Source organism: Chelonoidis abingdonii, chromosome 3 (assembly GCF_003597395.2).
Source record: "Chelonoidis abingdonii isolate Lonesome George chromosome 3, CheloAbing_2.0, whole genome shotgun sequence".
NCBI classification, from domain to species: domain Eukaryota; kingdom Metazoa; phylum Chordata; order Testudines; family Testudinidae; genus Chelonoidis; species Chelonoidis abingdonii.
In genome coordinates this window covers 145855770-145869797 of record NC_133771.1, presented here as the reverse complement: position 1 = coordinate 145869797, position 14028 = coordinate 145855770, and the positions used below count along the sequence as shown (strand labels likewise).

General features: G+C 40.6%; 1 protein-coding gene across 9 annotated transcripts in view; it reads right to left on the bottom strand.

Annotated features, from left to right (window-relative positions):
* The window catches only part of SDCCAG8 (SHH signaling and ciliogenesis regulator SDCCAG8), a 160173-nt gene that overhangs the window by 114356 nt on the left and 31789 nt on the right, over positions 1-14028 (bottom strand). For all 9 annotated transcript variants that reach the window (XM_032801090.2, XM_032801098.2, XM_032801095.2 and 6 more), the window contains exons 8-10: positions 11710-11898; positions 9680-9818; positions 5292-5444 (exon numbers count right to left, since the gene is read on the bottom strand). In XM_032801090.2, coding sequence (XP_032656981.1) covers positions 5292-5444; positions 9680-9818; positions 11710-11898 — 481 coding nt within the window. The remainder of the gene's footprint in view (positions 1-5291; positions 5445-9679; positions 9819-11709; positions 11899-14028) is intronic.

The window sequence follows — 14028 nt, the reverse complement described above, 5'->3', positions numbered from 1 at the left end:
AGGAAAATTCCTCCCCGACCCCAAATATGGCAATCAGCTAAACCCTGAGCATGTGAGCAAGACTCACCAGCCACATGATGCAGACGTATTCTACTTAAGCGTGTGCGCACCCAGCGCATTGGAGCCATTGAATTTTGCCTACCAGTACCTGTAGAGGAGCAGCCTTTATGCCAATAGCCTCTCTCCTGACTATATGAGGTGCTGCTTCCCCTACCCCCCTCAGTTCCTTCACACCAAATGCCCAGAGACTAGACTCTGATGCAGAGGAGATGGAGGATGGGTCATGGAATACATATCTGCATCACATCTCTAAGAGCTACAGCTACAGCAAGTAACCATTTTCATTCTTGGAGTAGATGCAGCCATGTTTTCCAGTTTGACTCAAGCAGTTTCCCCAAGGGATGAGACACTCAGCCTATTTAAACAAGGACTGCAGGACCGCCTTCCCAAAGTTTGCATCTGTTCTGGATGCCGTGATAATGGAGCAATGGTTTGTAAACGTATGCATCGACCAGCACATGGCAGCCCTGCAAATATCTGTTACGCAGATATCACTTAAGAACATTATTGACTTAGCTTGTGCTCTCATAGAATGAGCTTGCACCTGACAAGGGGCTGTAGCAGAAGCTGTTTTGTATGCAGCAAGTTACCCACTTACAGATCATCTATAAGGAGACTGCCTATCCCTTCATATGGGGTTTAGTCCTGTCTACATAAAAGGCCAGACATTGTCCGATGTTCAGTATGTGAAGATGCTGCTCCTCTGGAGATTAATGAGGCTTAGGGGGAAAAAACCAAAACAAAACAAAAAAACCCCACAGGTAAATATACCGCCTGGTTTAAACGAAACTGAGAGACCCCTTTAGGAGACAAATGTCAGTTGTGGCCACAATGTCACGGTCTTTGGAGAAATGCATGTAAGGAGGCTCTGCCAGCAAAGCCTGCAACTCTCACACACTCCTCACAGATGTTATTGCCGTGAGGAATGCAAATTTTTGACATAAGAATGAGGAAAGGGGCAAGATGCCTGAGGCTCGAATGGAGATCCCAAGTTAGGTGCTATAACAGTGTTAAGATCCCACAAGGAAACTGGTTCCTGCACCAGTGGTTGGAAACAAAGGATTCCTTTCAAGGATCTTACCACCATGACATTGGAAAAACACTGATCTTCCATAAATGGATGAAAGGCTAAGATCACCACTAGATGCGCCCTCAATGAACCAAGCCTAAGACCCAATGACTGAAGATGTAGTAAATACTTCAAAATGTCTTGTATATTATCCAGTATGGGCTGAACTCCACGGGCCAAAGACCACACTCAAAAATGTTTCCACGATGCTGAATAGGACATTCTGATAGAGGGTTTTGTAGGACCTGTTGAACAGCTGCTGTACGTTGCTCTTCCTCTTAGTTCAGTCACAGAGCAGCAATGCTGTGAGATGTAGGGAGCCGAATGCAGGATGCAGACTGTGGCCATGAATCTGTGTAAACAGACTGAGATCGAGAGGAAGGGATATGGGAAGCTGAATCGACAGCATGAGAATGTCAGAAAACCAGCACTGACCTCAGCCATGCTGGGGCAGTGAGGATGAGTTTGGCCCAAGCCACTTTCAGCTTGAGGGTGAGCTGTGGAACAACTGGGATCAGAGGAAAAGCACACAGGAGAGCTGCCTATTAAATCTGTCCTTTTGGAGACCTTGTCCTTCAGAGTGGTCTTAAACCTGCCCGGACATCTCTATTGTTCACTGCGGTTACGACTAGGGAATTTGGAAGCAGATGGGAGTAAAAGTCCTCCGACATTGGGACAAAATAGCATTTCTCCATATGCTTTGCAGTAGATGGTACTGAAGCCGGTGTGGTCTAGGCTGCATTGTTGATAGGGAGGACTGCTCTCCCAGGAGCAGACAGCTTCAGGATATCCATTAACATATGGGTGTTCTCCTGCAGAAAATCCACTTGAATGCCCAGGAAGCAGCCACATTCTGCAAAAGGTCCTGATAGGCCTTAAAATCCTTTGCTGTTGGAGGAAAGGAAGAGCCAGACACTGCTGCATCATCAGGGATGAAGAGTAGGTGGTTAACTGGACTGGTGGAGTTGGAAGGGACAGCTCCATGGATTCCGCACAGGGAAGGCTCACTGGTACGTGAACCTGCAGTAGGTCAATAGTTCCCACCAAAGATCTGCACGGTGACCTCACCTTAGAGTGACCTAAGAAGTGCAACCTCTGTGACTGAGGAGTGTCCCACGATTCCATGGAGGTCACTGATAAGAATAGGGCATTGGTGGCCAGAGGCCCTAGTTGTGACTGTGAGATGAATGCCAATCCCCTGGTAATGCTCCATAAACAGACCCCGATGTGAGTCATGTGATAGAGAGCAGAAGAAGGAAGATCCAGACCTCAACACTGAGAAGCTTCAGCATTCTGGGGATAAAGGTGGAGCCACTCCTGAGAAGCAAGTAACCAGTCTGACTCATCCATCACCCAGAATGAGCCAGGGACCAGTACTGATGATAAAAGTGGTACGGTTGGCACCAAATACACTGGCGGTGTCATCCCCAAAGTCATCAGTGGTGCTGAATTTGAGGTGCCACGTTGACATTCTTTTCCAGGTGTCTGGCTGGTGGGTGTTGCCCACATGCTCAGGGTCTAACTGATTGCAATATTTGGAGTCAGGAAGAAATTTTCCCCTGAGTCAGATTGGCAAAGACCCTGAAGGTTTTTCGCCTACCCCTGCAGCACGGAGCACAGGTCACTTGCAGGTTTAAATTAGTATAAATGATGAATTCTCCGTAACTCGAAGTCTTTAAATCATGATTTGAGGACTTCAGCAACTCAGCTACAGGTTATGGGTCTATTACAGGAGTGGTTGGGTGAGGTTCTGTGGCCTGAGATGTGCAGGTCAGACTAGATGATCAGGATGGTCCCTTCTGACAAAGTCTATGAGTCTATTGGTGGTGCTGACTGCAACAGTGCCAAGGAGTTTCCCCAGGGCAAGGTCCCTTGCACTGAGCCCAGTACCAGCCTTGCTTCCGCAAACCACGGAAGGGGAACATCAGAGTGTAGTGCCAACAGACCTAAGTGTTCAGGAGCCCATTCACCCAATGGGGCTGTAAACGATGCAGCCTTGGCAAAGTCCTGGACCAAAGGAGATATCAGGATGGAACGGCAGAGGTGGTCTGTAGCCACCTGGTATGCCACCGACAGAAATAAGTCAATGCTGGTATCACCCTCATCAGTACCAGACTCAACGAACACCCTGAGGCCAGAACCAGAGTCGATGGCACAGGGGCTCTACCCAGTAGAGAGTAGGGAGGTTAATGGTTAGAGGCACCCCCATGAACCCTGTGCCAGTCCAAAGTCTTCTTGGGGTAGGTGGAAGAGTACCCACAAGACCTGGAGCGGTCTTGTGCGATCTTTTTCTCAGCACACTAAATGGGAAATGTTCTTCCATCTCTTTGGAGAGGCGCACACTCCAGAGTGCAAAGCAGCAGCACTCTAGAAACCTGAAGGGAACCTGCAATCCGGTGTGGGCCTCAGTGCTATAGTAGGCCTCATGGCCTAGTCAAGCAGGTGCTGCTTTAGGCAAGGGTCCCTAGCCACCCGAGTCCATTTCATGAACAATCTACATATCGAACACTGTTCTTCGACATGCGCCTCACTCAAGCACAGCAAGCATCGCTGTGGGGATTGTTGGGGATTTCTCGCCTCACACGACAGACAATATTTAAACCACTGTGAGGGCGTCATAGAAGAATACTTAACTAAATACAACTAACAACCTAATACTAAGTGTACTAACTAAACTACATACAACAAGAAGGAAAAAAAAAACAAAAAAAACCACACACACTAAACTGGTGAGAGATTGTGAGGTTAAGATCACCCAGTTCTCCAACTCCAGCCATGGGCAGTCAGAAGGAACTGAGAGGGCTCAGGATGGCACCACTTCATGTAGTCAGGGGAGGGTCTATAGCCATGAGGCACAATGCCACCCCTGTACGGTACTTCTAGGCAAAATTCACCAGCTCTAATGCGCTGGGCACTCACACACACACACACACACACACACACACACAAGTGGAATACATGGCTGCATCTTCTCAAAGCAGCAGCAACAGATTCTCTATTCCTGCAGCATAGATAACATCTACTTACCTATCACTCACTTAGACTCTGATTTTGACTAACTGGTAGCAAGGGGAACTATCTTATGCCAAGAGAGAAACCGTTACAGAAACTCAACCTGTGACTACAGATATACTTAAATTACTTCCTAAACTGAGGCAAAAAATCTCACCACTATAACTAAAAGCAGATGCAGTGCAGCAGTAAACAAAAGTCAACTCAGTATGTTCAAAAATTACAATTTCATTTTTTCAAACAATATAGTTGAATTAATATTTTGCTGAATGATAAAAAGAATTGTAACAATAAAACAAAGCTGTTAGCCCTTGAGCTGTTTAGCCCTGAAGCTGCCTAATGTACGTGGAAATAATAGGGCCTGACAGTTCTAGGTTAACGTTAGAGGAAGTCAAAAGCTGGACCTAGAAGGTTATGTATTTACAACTACACTTCAGCCATTATATACCTACCTGATTTATGGACTCATGCCAGATTGTTCCTCTAACAAATCACTTGTTAGGGAACTAATACAACAAATTCAAGAAAAGATCAAGAAAAGTACAAATAAAGTATTTTCCAGGTACTTAATTTCTATTTTTCAAAAGAAATCTTCCATTTCAGTTACCACTAGTACATGTATAAGCATAATTTTTCTACAAAGACACCCAGCAACTAACCCTAATTACCAACTATTAAAGCACAGTATTAGAATATATTGTTTTAGGCAAGAATGGCACTTCAAAACAATATTAGAAGACCAAGTCCTCAGAGTAGGGATCAGTCTAAATAAGACAATATACAGCGTCATGAGAAGCTAAGCTTCAATAATAGTGAATAAGTGGTGCTCCCAAAATGTCTAACTGGGTTGAAGTGGAAGGAGGTGGGGCCACAGAGGACATGATATACTGGGACCCCAAATTTCTCTTGACAGTCTTCAGTGAATACTCTGCGGTTCTAAAGTACAGCCATAATTGTACAGTGAAATCTAATATGTACTACTTGCAAAAGATAAACCTCTGTCTTAATCACTTTAATGCTGAGTCAGAAATAAGTTTGTTTACTTGGTTTACAAATCCATACAGTAGTTCTACTGTATCTAGCTTATTGATAGAAAACCATTGCATATTCCTTAGCCATATATGAATGAAAAAAAATTTACTAGTGTTACCGTTGATGCCAAGTCCTCTCTTTCTTTCTTCATTTCTCCTCGCAGGGCTTCTTTTTCATCGGCCCTCTTATCTAATTGAGCAATTAGCTCCCTTTCAAGGCGATCTTTCTGTCTTTCCATCTCACTTTTCAGCTGTTCACACTGGACTAGAGCCTTTGGAAAGATTATGATGAAATTTAGGATGCATTCCATTATTTAGACATAGGACAGATATAAACATTCCTCCAAAGCGAGGCATTAAGTAGAACCATCCTAACATTCTAGTCCAATGCTTTCGGAAGAACTAATTGGCTATTAGAACAAAGCTTCATGGCTGTGCACAGATGCCTGTGTGTGTGTATTGGCATACAAAAAAATAAAACAGGATTGACAATATGAGATCACATACACACGCGCGATCTTTAAAAGACTATATGTCCAAGGACAACTTGGTTGTCCAACAAGAAAATAGTCATTCCACTTGTGTTTAGAACCTATAATAAAGTTGATGGGATTTTCCAGAGTAATTTGTGTTCTGCACGTCTGTCCCTCTCTCAGATGTCTGTTCTGATATGACCTGTGCTTAAGAATTCTGTGTGCATTTCACCCAAAATTGTCAAGAAAAACTTTCTGCCAATATTTGGTTCCTTGTAGACACCAATAAACTGTAGCTGCATTCCATACTGCATGACAGGACAGTCCATTACAGTGGTCTACTCTCTTCCTAAAGTGAAGTATTAGGTGCAAAAGGCTGAGTAGAGCCACAGAAGCAATTTGGCAAAGTAGAGGGCTGAAAGGGCAAATTATTCTTCTGATGTTCAGATTTCTCATAAAATGATGCTCAGAAAGGAGGCCATTTATTGAAATTTCAGCTTCAGGATGTATATACTGATTAAAATATTGGGCTAACTGACTAAATTGCAAGTCATAAGTGGGCAGCAAGGAAAAAATGGTTACTCGCCTTCTCATAACTGTTGTTCTTCAAGATGTGTTTCTAAAGACTGAGAACTTAACACCTGTATCTTTCACAAACCGCACATCACTGACAGTTACCTTAATACTTAAAACCTGCATTCAGAAATAAAACAATGTAAAACTTTAGAGCCTGCAAGTCCACTCAGTCCTACTTCTTGTTCAGCCAATTGCTCAAATTTGTTTGTCTATATTGGAAGGAGATAATGCTGTCCGCTTCTTGTTTATGTCACCTGAAAGCGAGAACAGGTGTTCTCATGGCACCAGCATCACAAGATGTTTACATGCCAGATGCACTTAAAAAGATTCGTATATCCCTTGATGCTTCAACCACCATACCAGAAGACATGTGTCCATGCCGATGATGGGTTCTGCTCTATAAAAATCCAAAGCAGTGCTGACCGACACATGCTCATTTTCATTATTTGAGTCAGATTCCACCAGCAGAAGGTTGCTTTTCTTTTTTGGTGATTTGGATTCTGTAGTTTCCACACTGGAGTGTTGCTCTTTTAAGACGTCTGAAAGCATGCTCCAGACCTTGTCCCCCTCAGATTTTGGAAGGCACTTCAGATTCTTAAACCTTCGGTTGAGTGCTGTAGCTATCTTTAGAAATCTCACATTGGTACCTTCTTTGCATTTGGTCAGATCTGCAGTGAAAGTGTTCTTAAAATGAACAAGACGTGCTGGGTCATCATCCGAGACTGCTATATCATGACATATGTGACAGAATGCAGGTAAAACAGAGCAGGGGACATCCAATTCTCCCCCAAGGAGTTCAGTCACAACTTTAATTAATGCATTATTTTTTAAACGAGTGTCATCAGCATGGAAGCATGTCCTCTGGAGTGGTGGCCGAAACATAGAAGGGGAATATGAGTGTTTAGCACACCTGGCACATAAATACCTTGCAATGCTGGCTACAAAAGTGCCATGCAAATGTCTGTTCTCACTTTCTGGTGACATTGTAAATAAGAGGGCAGCATTATCTCCTATAAATGTAAACAAACTTGTTTGTCTTAGCGATTGGCTGAACAAGAAGTAGGACTGAGTGGACTTGTAGGCTCTGAAGTTTGTTTTTGAGCGCAGTTATATAACAAAAATCTACATTTGTAATTTGCACTTTCCCAACAAAGACTGCATTACAGTACTTGTATGAGGTGAATTGAAAAATACTATTTCTTTTATCATTTTTATAGTGAAAATATAATAAAAATATACACTTTGATTTCAATTACAACACAATATATATGAAAATGTAGAAAAAATGTTCAAAATATTTAATAAATTTCAATCGGTATTCTATTGTTTAACAGTGTGATTAAAACTGACTAATTTTTTTTAATCCTGATTTATTTTTAAGTTAATCACATGAGTTAACTGCAATTAATTGACAGCCCTAACCAAAATAGTCCCTATTTCTGACCTGTGTTAAATTGAACATGATCTGGTGGAGAATATCTTCTGTATTTTTTATATTAAAATAAAAAGCAAATTTTCAGACAGAAAATAAAACCAAAAGAAAAGTAACTGCTGTTATTTTATATATGGCTTGAGCAAAAACAATGTTCTGCGCTCTCTTTGGTAGAAGCGGGTCACTAACATACATCAGTGGTTCTCAAACTTATTTGATCGGGCCCCCCTTCTTTGTACCTGTAGCCATTCATCCCGCTCCCCCCACCCAAAGTACATCTGCTGCCACCCAGCTCTGATGGCAGAGTGGAGAAGGTGCCCAGCTCTGAAGGTAGCGCCATTCTAGTAGCAGCACAGAAGTACAGGTGGCAATGTGAAAAGCGATATTCATTAGTATCCCTTTTCACAGCAGACTCAGCACCCCATTACCACCCTTACTTCTGCGCTGCTGCTGCCACCCCAGGGCTGACAGTTGGAACCCTGCCACCTTCAAGTGAGGGACTGGGGGTGGGGAAGGAGAACCGGAGCCCCAGCTGAAAGAGGGGGTGCGAGGAGAGTTCAGGTGGCGGGGCTCCAGCTGTCCCCTTTATCCCCACCTTCCGGGTGTGCATGACCCTTCCTTATGAGCATCAGTCACCTGGGGCTGACAGCCAGAGCTCTTAAAACACACAACTGACGCCTCCCTTGACACATTCCTGCGTCTCCCTTGGGAGGCCCACTCCATAGTTTGAGAACCACTGACATGCAATTGCAACTCTGAGAATAGAAAGTGTCACAGATGATACTGTAGATGCACAAATAAGTAAACCAATAATCCATTTAAATTTTTATTCTGTGAGCAGGGAACAAAACTGAAAAACAGTTTAGAAGGGTATTACACATACTGATGAATGACTGTCTCTGATTCTTGCTACACATGTATTAGCACCTTTGAAAAATCTGATACTAAGGTATTTAGGCACCTAAAGATGCAAATACACACCTAGTGGAATTTTCAAAAGCACCTTGGTGCCTAACTCCATCTTCAGGCATGTAGATACCTTTAGCAGTCTGGTTCCTGGTCACTAACAGTTAATGGCTGTTAGTTAATGAGGGCTTTATTTCTTTAAATATCTCTATAGTGATTCAATATGTGGTATTTCCCTCTCCCATCATCATTTCCCCCCTACTAAGTCTGAAACTAATTTTTTGGTAATAATTTATTTTTAAGAACACATGCACTTTTATAGTGTCCCATAAATAATACCAGTAACTGATACGCAGTGGGAGCATTATGTTAATCTTCTCCTTTCTTAATAACAAAGTCATTTAATTAAAATGCTCTGATTTAGTAGCAATTCATTAATTACACAGTAGATGGCACTATATATCAAGATAATAATTTAATCTACATGAATTGAAGCTGACACCTATACAAAGTAATTAATTTTAACATAAGTACTAGATCAGAAATTTGATTTTACCATAATAATTTTACACCGCCCAAAAAAGTGTAATACATACATCACATTTATATATCATTTTACGTCTTCACACAGTTATATGCATTTTAAACAATTAATGCCCACAAACACAAGGTCTCAGAACCTGAGCTCCAGACCAAGCATCTATACTGCAATTTTTTAGTACTACAGTCTGATCTCCGTAAGCCCAAGTCAACTGACCCAGGCCAGCCACAGGTATGTTATTACAGTGTAGACATACCCAAAGAGATTAAGTTATTTGCCTGAGGCCACAATGCATAGCAGTCTAAGAACCTGAATTAGAACTAAAAAAAGTCAAGTTCTGTGTTCAGATCACTAAGAATTTTTCCTCTCCAGAATCATGCTTCTTCCCTTAAACAGTCTTATGAAGACCATCACAATACCAAACATTTTAAATGAGCCTTTATTTCAAGATAGCTACATGATCTAGGTCTGAAATAGTGTTTTAGGGCCTGGAGGGCTTATTGTCTTGTTGATATGGAAACAAATCTAATTAACACTTAAGAATACTGAAGAACTATACCATCCTCTTACTAAATTTACCTTCATTTTTTCTAAATTGGCTTCTTCAGTCATTTGCACAGCTTGTTTTACTTGTTCATAAGCACTAGATTCCCTTTGCTGCATCTCACTCAGGTTCCTTCTTACTGAAACAAGTGCATCCATTAAATCATCTCTTTCTCTGCATCAGCAAAAAAAATACAGAGACAAGAAACATAAAACATTAATGGACTGAAAACAGCAGGGTCATAAGTAAAGTAAGACAAAAATCTGCATTAATATGTATTAAATTTTAAAGACAGAGTAGCGCCAGCTCAGCACATACTAAAGTATAATGTGAACGATGACCTCCTGTCCTTAAAAGCAGTGGGTTGTTAGTGAAGCTGCAGTAATGATGGCAGGGTTCATGTCAGGGATTTACCCAAGCTAAATAGTAGAAGTATGACCTTGTTTAAAAAAAAAAAATAAATAAAAAAAATACAAGGTCAATGACAAGCTTCAGAAAGAACATAGGGCAAGGCAAAATGGGACAATTCTGACAATAATGAATCATTAAGAATACATTTTTCTGCATTTATATTTAAAGGAAAACTGCACTGAATCATATTAGTATCTGAGATGGCTTTAGATATATATTAGCTAGTAGTACTCTGCAGCAAACTGGACCTAAATTCTGCTACAACATTTCTGGATTCTGTATCACCATCACTTCTTTATTTAAAGTAAGAGATGTAGGTTATCATATCCATATTTTCAGTTTTTGATATGCATAAGAGTTTCATATTGCTAATATACAGAAGTTGTCTTAGGTGTAGCTACAAGTTTTGGCAACTGGCTTTTCGGACACCTTGGAAGGTTAGGAGGCAGTTTGGATTGGGGCATAATCATAGTAGCAAATACTGATCTTTTCAAAGGTGCCTAAGAGAGAGTTAGGTGCTCAAATTTCACTGATTTTTTTCAGTGAGATTTAGACACTTAAGCTTCCTTAGTTCCTTAAAATCCTAGCCTAAATATTTCTGCTGAAATATCTCTGCAAAGCAGTGCAACAGTCAATTTTGCTGGATAAGATCTCAAAGCAATGAAGCCGATTTATACCACCTAAGAATCTAGTCCTCTGAGTTTCAGATCTAACAACCCATTGAGATGAATGATCAGCCCACATATTTTGTTTCAAGCTATTCACAAACTCAGGAAAACAACAGTGTATTGATTTACGCTCTGCTTATGTTTCCCAGATTGATGAAGGGAAGGAAAGGAGATTTTGGTAGATGACTGGTTAGCTACCTGAGTTCCTGTTTGAACAAGTATTTTGTGGTATTATAAATTATGTTAGAGTGCCTAGCATCTTGTATAGATTTTTTTATTATTTAAACCTGATTAAAGAAAGAGAAACAATTGCAATTGCTCTTTTAAAGACTGCCACAAAAATGTTGCCTTCTTTTTACCCACGTATGGAATTACTTCCTTAGAAGTACACTAGTTTGAGACGCAGGAAACAAAATATTAAGCCTGGACCAGTGACAGGTTAAAGGTACAAACCAGCAAAAAGCAGACCTGAAATATTATTTACACAGACAAGAAAAAAAAAAAAAAAGGCATGCACACACTGTTTTTTGTAGCTCAACTTTTCTACAGCTCCCAAAGATTCATAGAAACAGATCAAAAAGAATTGTTACATGGAGTATTAAAAAAACAGCTGAAGGAACTCTGTCTGCAGGTCCTAGGAGTGTTTTCACCTCTCTTAGCCAGAAGGCCGATTGTACGTCATAGTTACAAAACACCATTGAAATCTTGTTCCCATTGAAGTCAAAGGCAAAACTCCTAGGGACTTCTGTAGGGTCAGAATTAGACCCTATATTTGCCATGGATTTTTAAGCAGAACTCCCAACAGGAATTTTCCTACAGCACTACAACCTGAATACAGATTGGGGGAGGGGGAAAATCACCACACAATTTTGGGGAAATACTGTATTCTTCTGTTAAATGTTAAAAAACAACACACTATTAGAATTAGTATTCTCTATTAGAAGCCATCGAGCTTTTAATTACAACGTAAATGTCCATGAACCTACTTTGTTAACCTTTCAATGGTCTGCATGTGGACGTTGGAATGAGTCTGAGAAAGAACAGCCTCATGTTGTGCACATTTCAGGCAAAGACCGCCAACCCGGTTGTAATTACTGGTTGCAATAAGCGAATCTTGGTGTTTTAATCTTCCTTTTAGATCTTCACAGTTCTTCTCAGATTCAGATAAGTCTTTTCTGGAATTAAGAGAAGATATTGTTATAAGCAATAAACAAATGTTTCTACATTTATTTTAATAACTAGAAAGCTGTTATAACTAGAGGGACAAGGTGCATAGCCTATCAACAGTAAGGACATCCCAACATGTGAAGGGGGACCCAGTCAATCTGTGCGCACTTGCATTGAAGGCCAGTGACTATTTGATATTCTGCATTCTCCCTTGTAGTGCTGTCATCACCTCCTTGCCTGTGCCTCACCCCAAGAAATTAATCTGCAACAAGTGCCAATACAGGATAAAGGTGCCATATGATCCCCAGACCTGATGCCACAAGGTGCTGAGCACTCCGACTCCGATCCAGTAAAGCACTTAGGCTCATGCTTAACTTTAAGCATTTGAATTGTCCCATTAAATTCAATGCAACTACTCATACATACAATTAAGCAAATGTGTGTGTGTTTTGCTGAATCAGGGTCAGTGTCCTCAACACCTTGAAAGATCAAGTCCCCTATAAGAAATATCATTAAGAAGTTGGCTGCATTCTCCACTGGTTGAAGCTTTCAAAGAATTTGAATACTCCAATTTATCTTTGACTCTGGTGTTTGTGCATGTTTTGCACTTCAGGACCATTCACTGTATTAGTGCAACTAGCTGTTGTGTTCATTATTCAATCATAATTTAAGATGGAGAATATGGGGGTTAGCACAAGAATTGTAAGGTGAACGAGGAACTGGCTAAAGCAGAGATGACAAAGGATCATGCTAAAAAGGAGAACTATTGGGCTGGGGGGATGTTACTAACATAGTTCCCTCAAGGATCGGTCTTGAGACTAATAGAAAATATTAAATCAGTTCAATCACCTTGGCATAGAAAGAAGGAGTGTACTAATTAAATTTGCTGATTACACAAAGTGGGAAGCATCATCAATATAGAGGAGGATCAGAAACAGAAAGAATTGGATGAATACTACTCCAGTACTCCTGGAGGACTGGAGTAATAGAATGTGGTGAAATTTAATAGTACTGTACTAAGGTCATGCACTTAATGACTAATAAGAATTTCTGCTATAAGCTGGGGGTTCATCGCTCCGAAACAGAGGAGAAGACAGACCTAGAGATGTATTAGTCGATCACAGGATGACTATGAGCCAGTAATGTGATCCAGCCATGAAGGGGGGAAAAAAAAAATTCTGATCCTAGGATGTATTAGGTGAGTTATTTACAGTAGAGATAGAGAAGTATTAATGCCATTGAACAACCGCATCTGGAATACTGTATACACCCATTTTGGTCACCCATCTTCAAGAAAGATTAATTCAGATTGAAGCAGAGGCAGATAAGGACTACCAGAATGATCAGAGAAATGGAGGACCTATATGATGAGAGGAACTGGAAGAGCTTTATTTGTTTAGCTTAGCAAAAGGAAGGCAGAGAATAGATTACTCTCTATAAATACACTGCTGGGTAACCAACAAGGAGGAATAAGAGCTATTTAAGCTAAAAGACAATGGTAGCACAATAAATAGTGGGCATAAATTGGCCATTTGAGGACGATTTCTGATCATTGTAAGTGTGAGGGTCTGGAACAGCCCCCCGAAAACCCTAACTAGTTCTAAGATAGAGATTGATAAATTTATGAATGGGGCTGCCTACTATAGCAGGATACTGGACTTAATGACTGAGAAGGTCCCTTCCACTCCTGTGTCCTACATTCAGGTTTCCAGTATTGCAGGGCGTATATTTAAATTTAGCCTCTTTACCAGTGACCCCACCCGCCAAAAAATAATAATGAAAAATACTTATTCATGTAAAACAAAACACTTTCAAAAAATCCCACAAAATTAAAACGTGGTCTAAGTTAATTGAAACAGTCCATTTAAGATCTGAAACTTCCGGCACAAGATTTTTATTATGGGATAGACCAATCAAATTTAACAGAAAATGTATAACTTTTCCACACATTTCTTTTTTTCCCCTCCTCTCTTTTATTTTGATCAGCTTACAAAATTTGAACAGAATTTTATTTCTTCAAGAAAACTATCCTACAAAAGTCCAAGAGTCTAAGGAAGGATCCTATTCTCTAGTAAATCTCTATATAATTTTTTAATATTGGCTTTATCTTTATTAAATTTGACAAATCTTTTCCATCG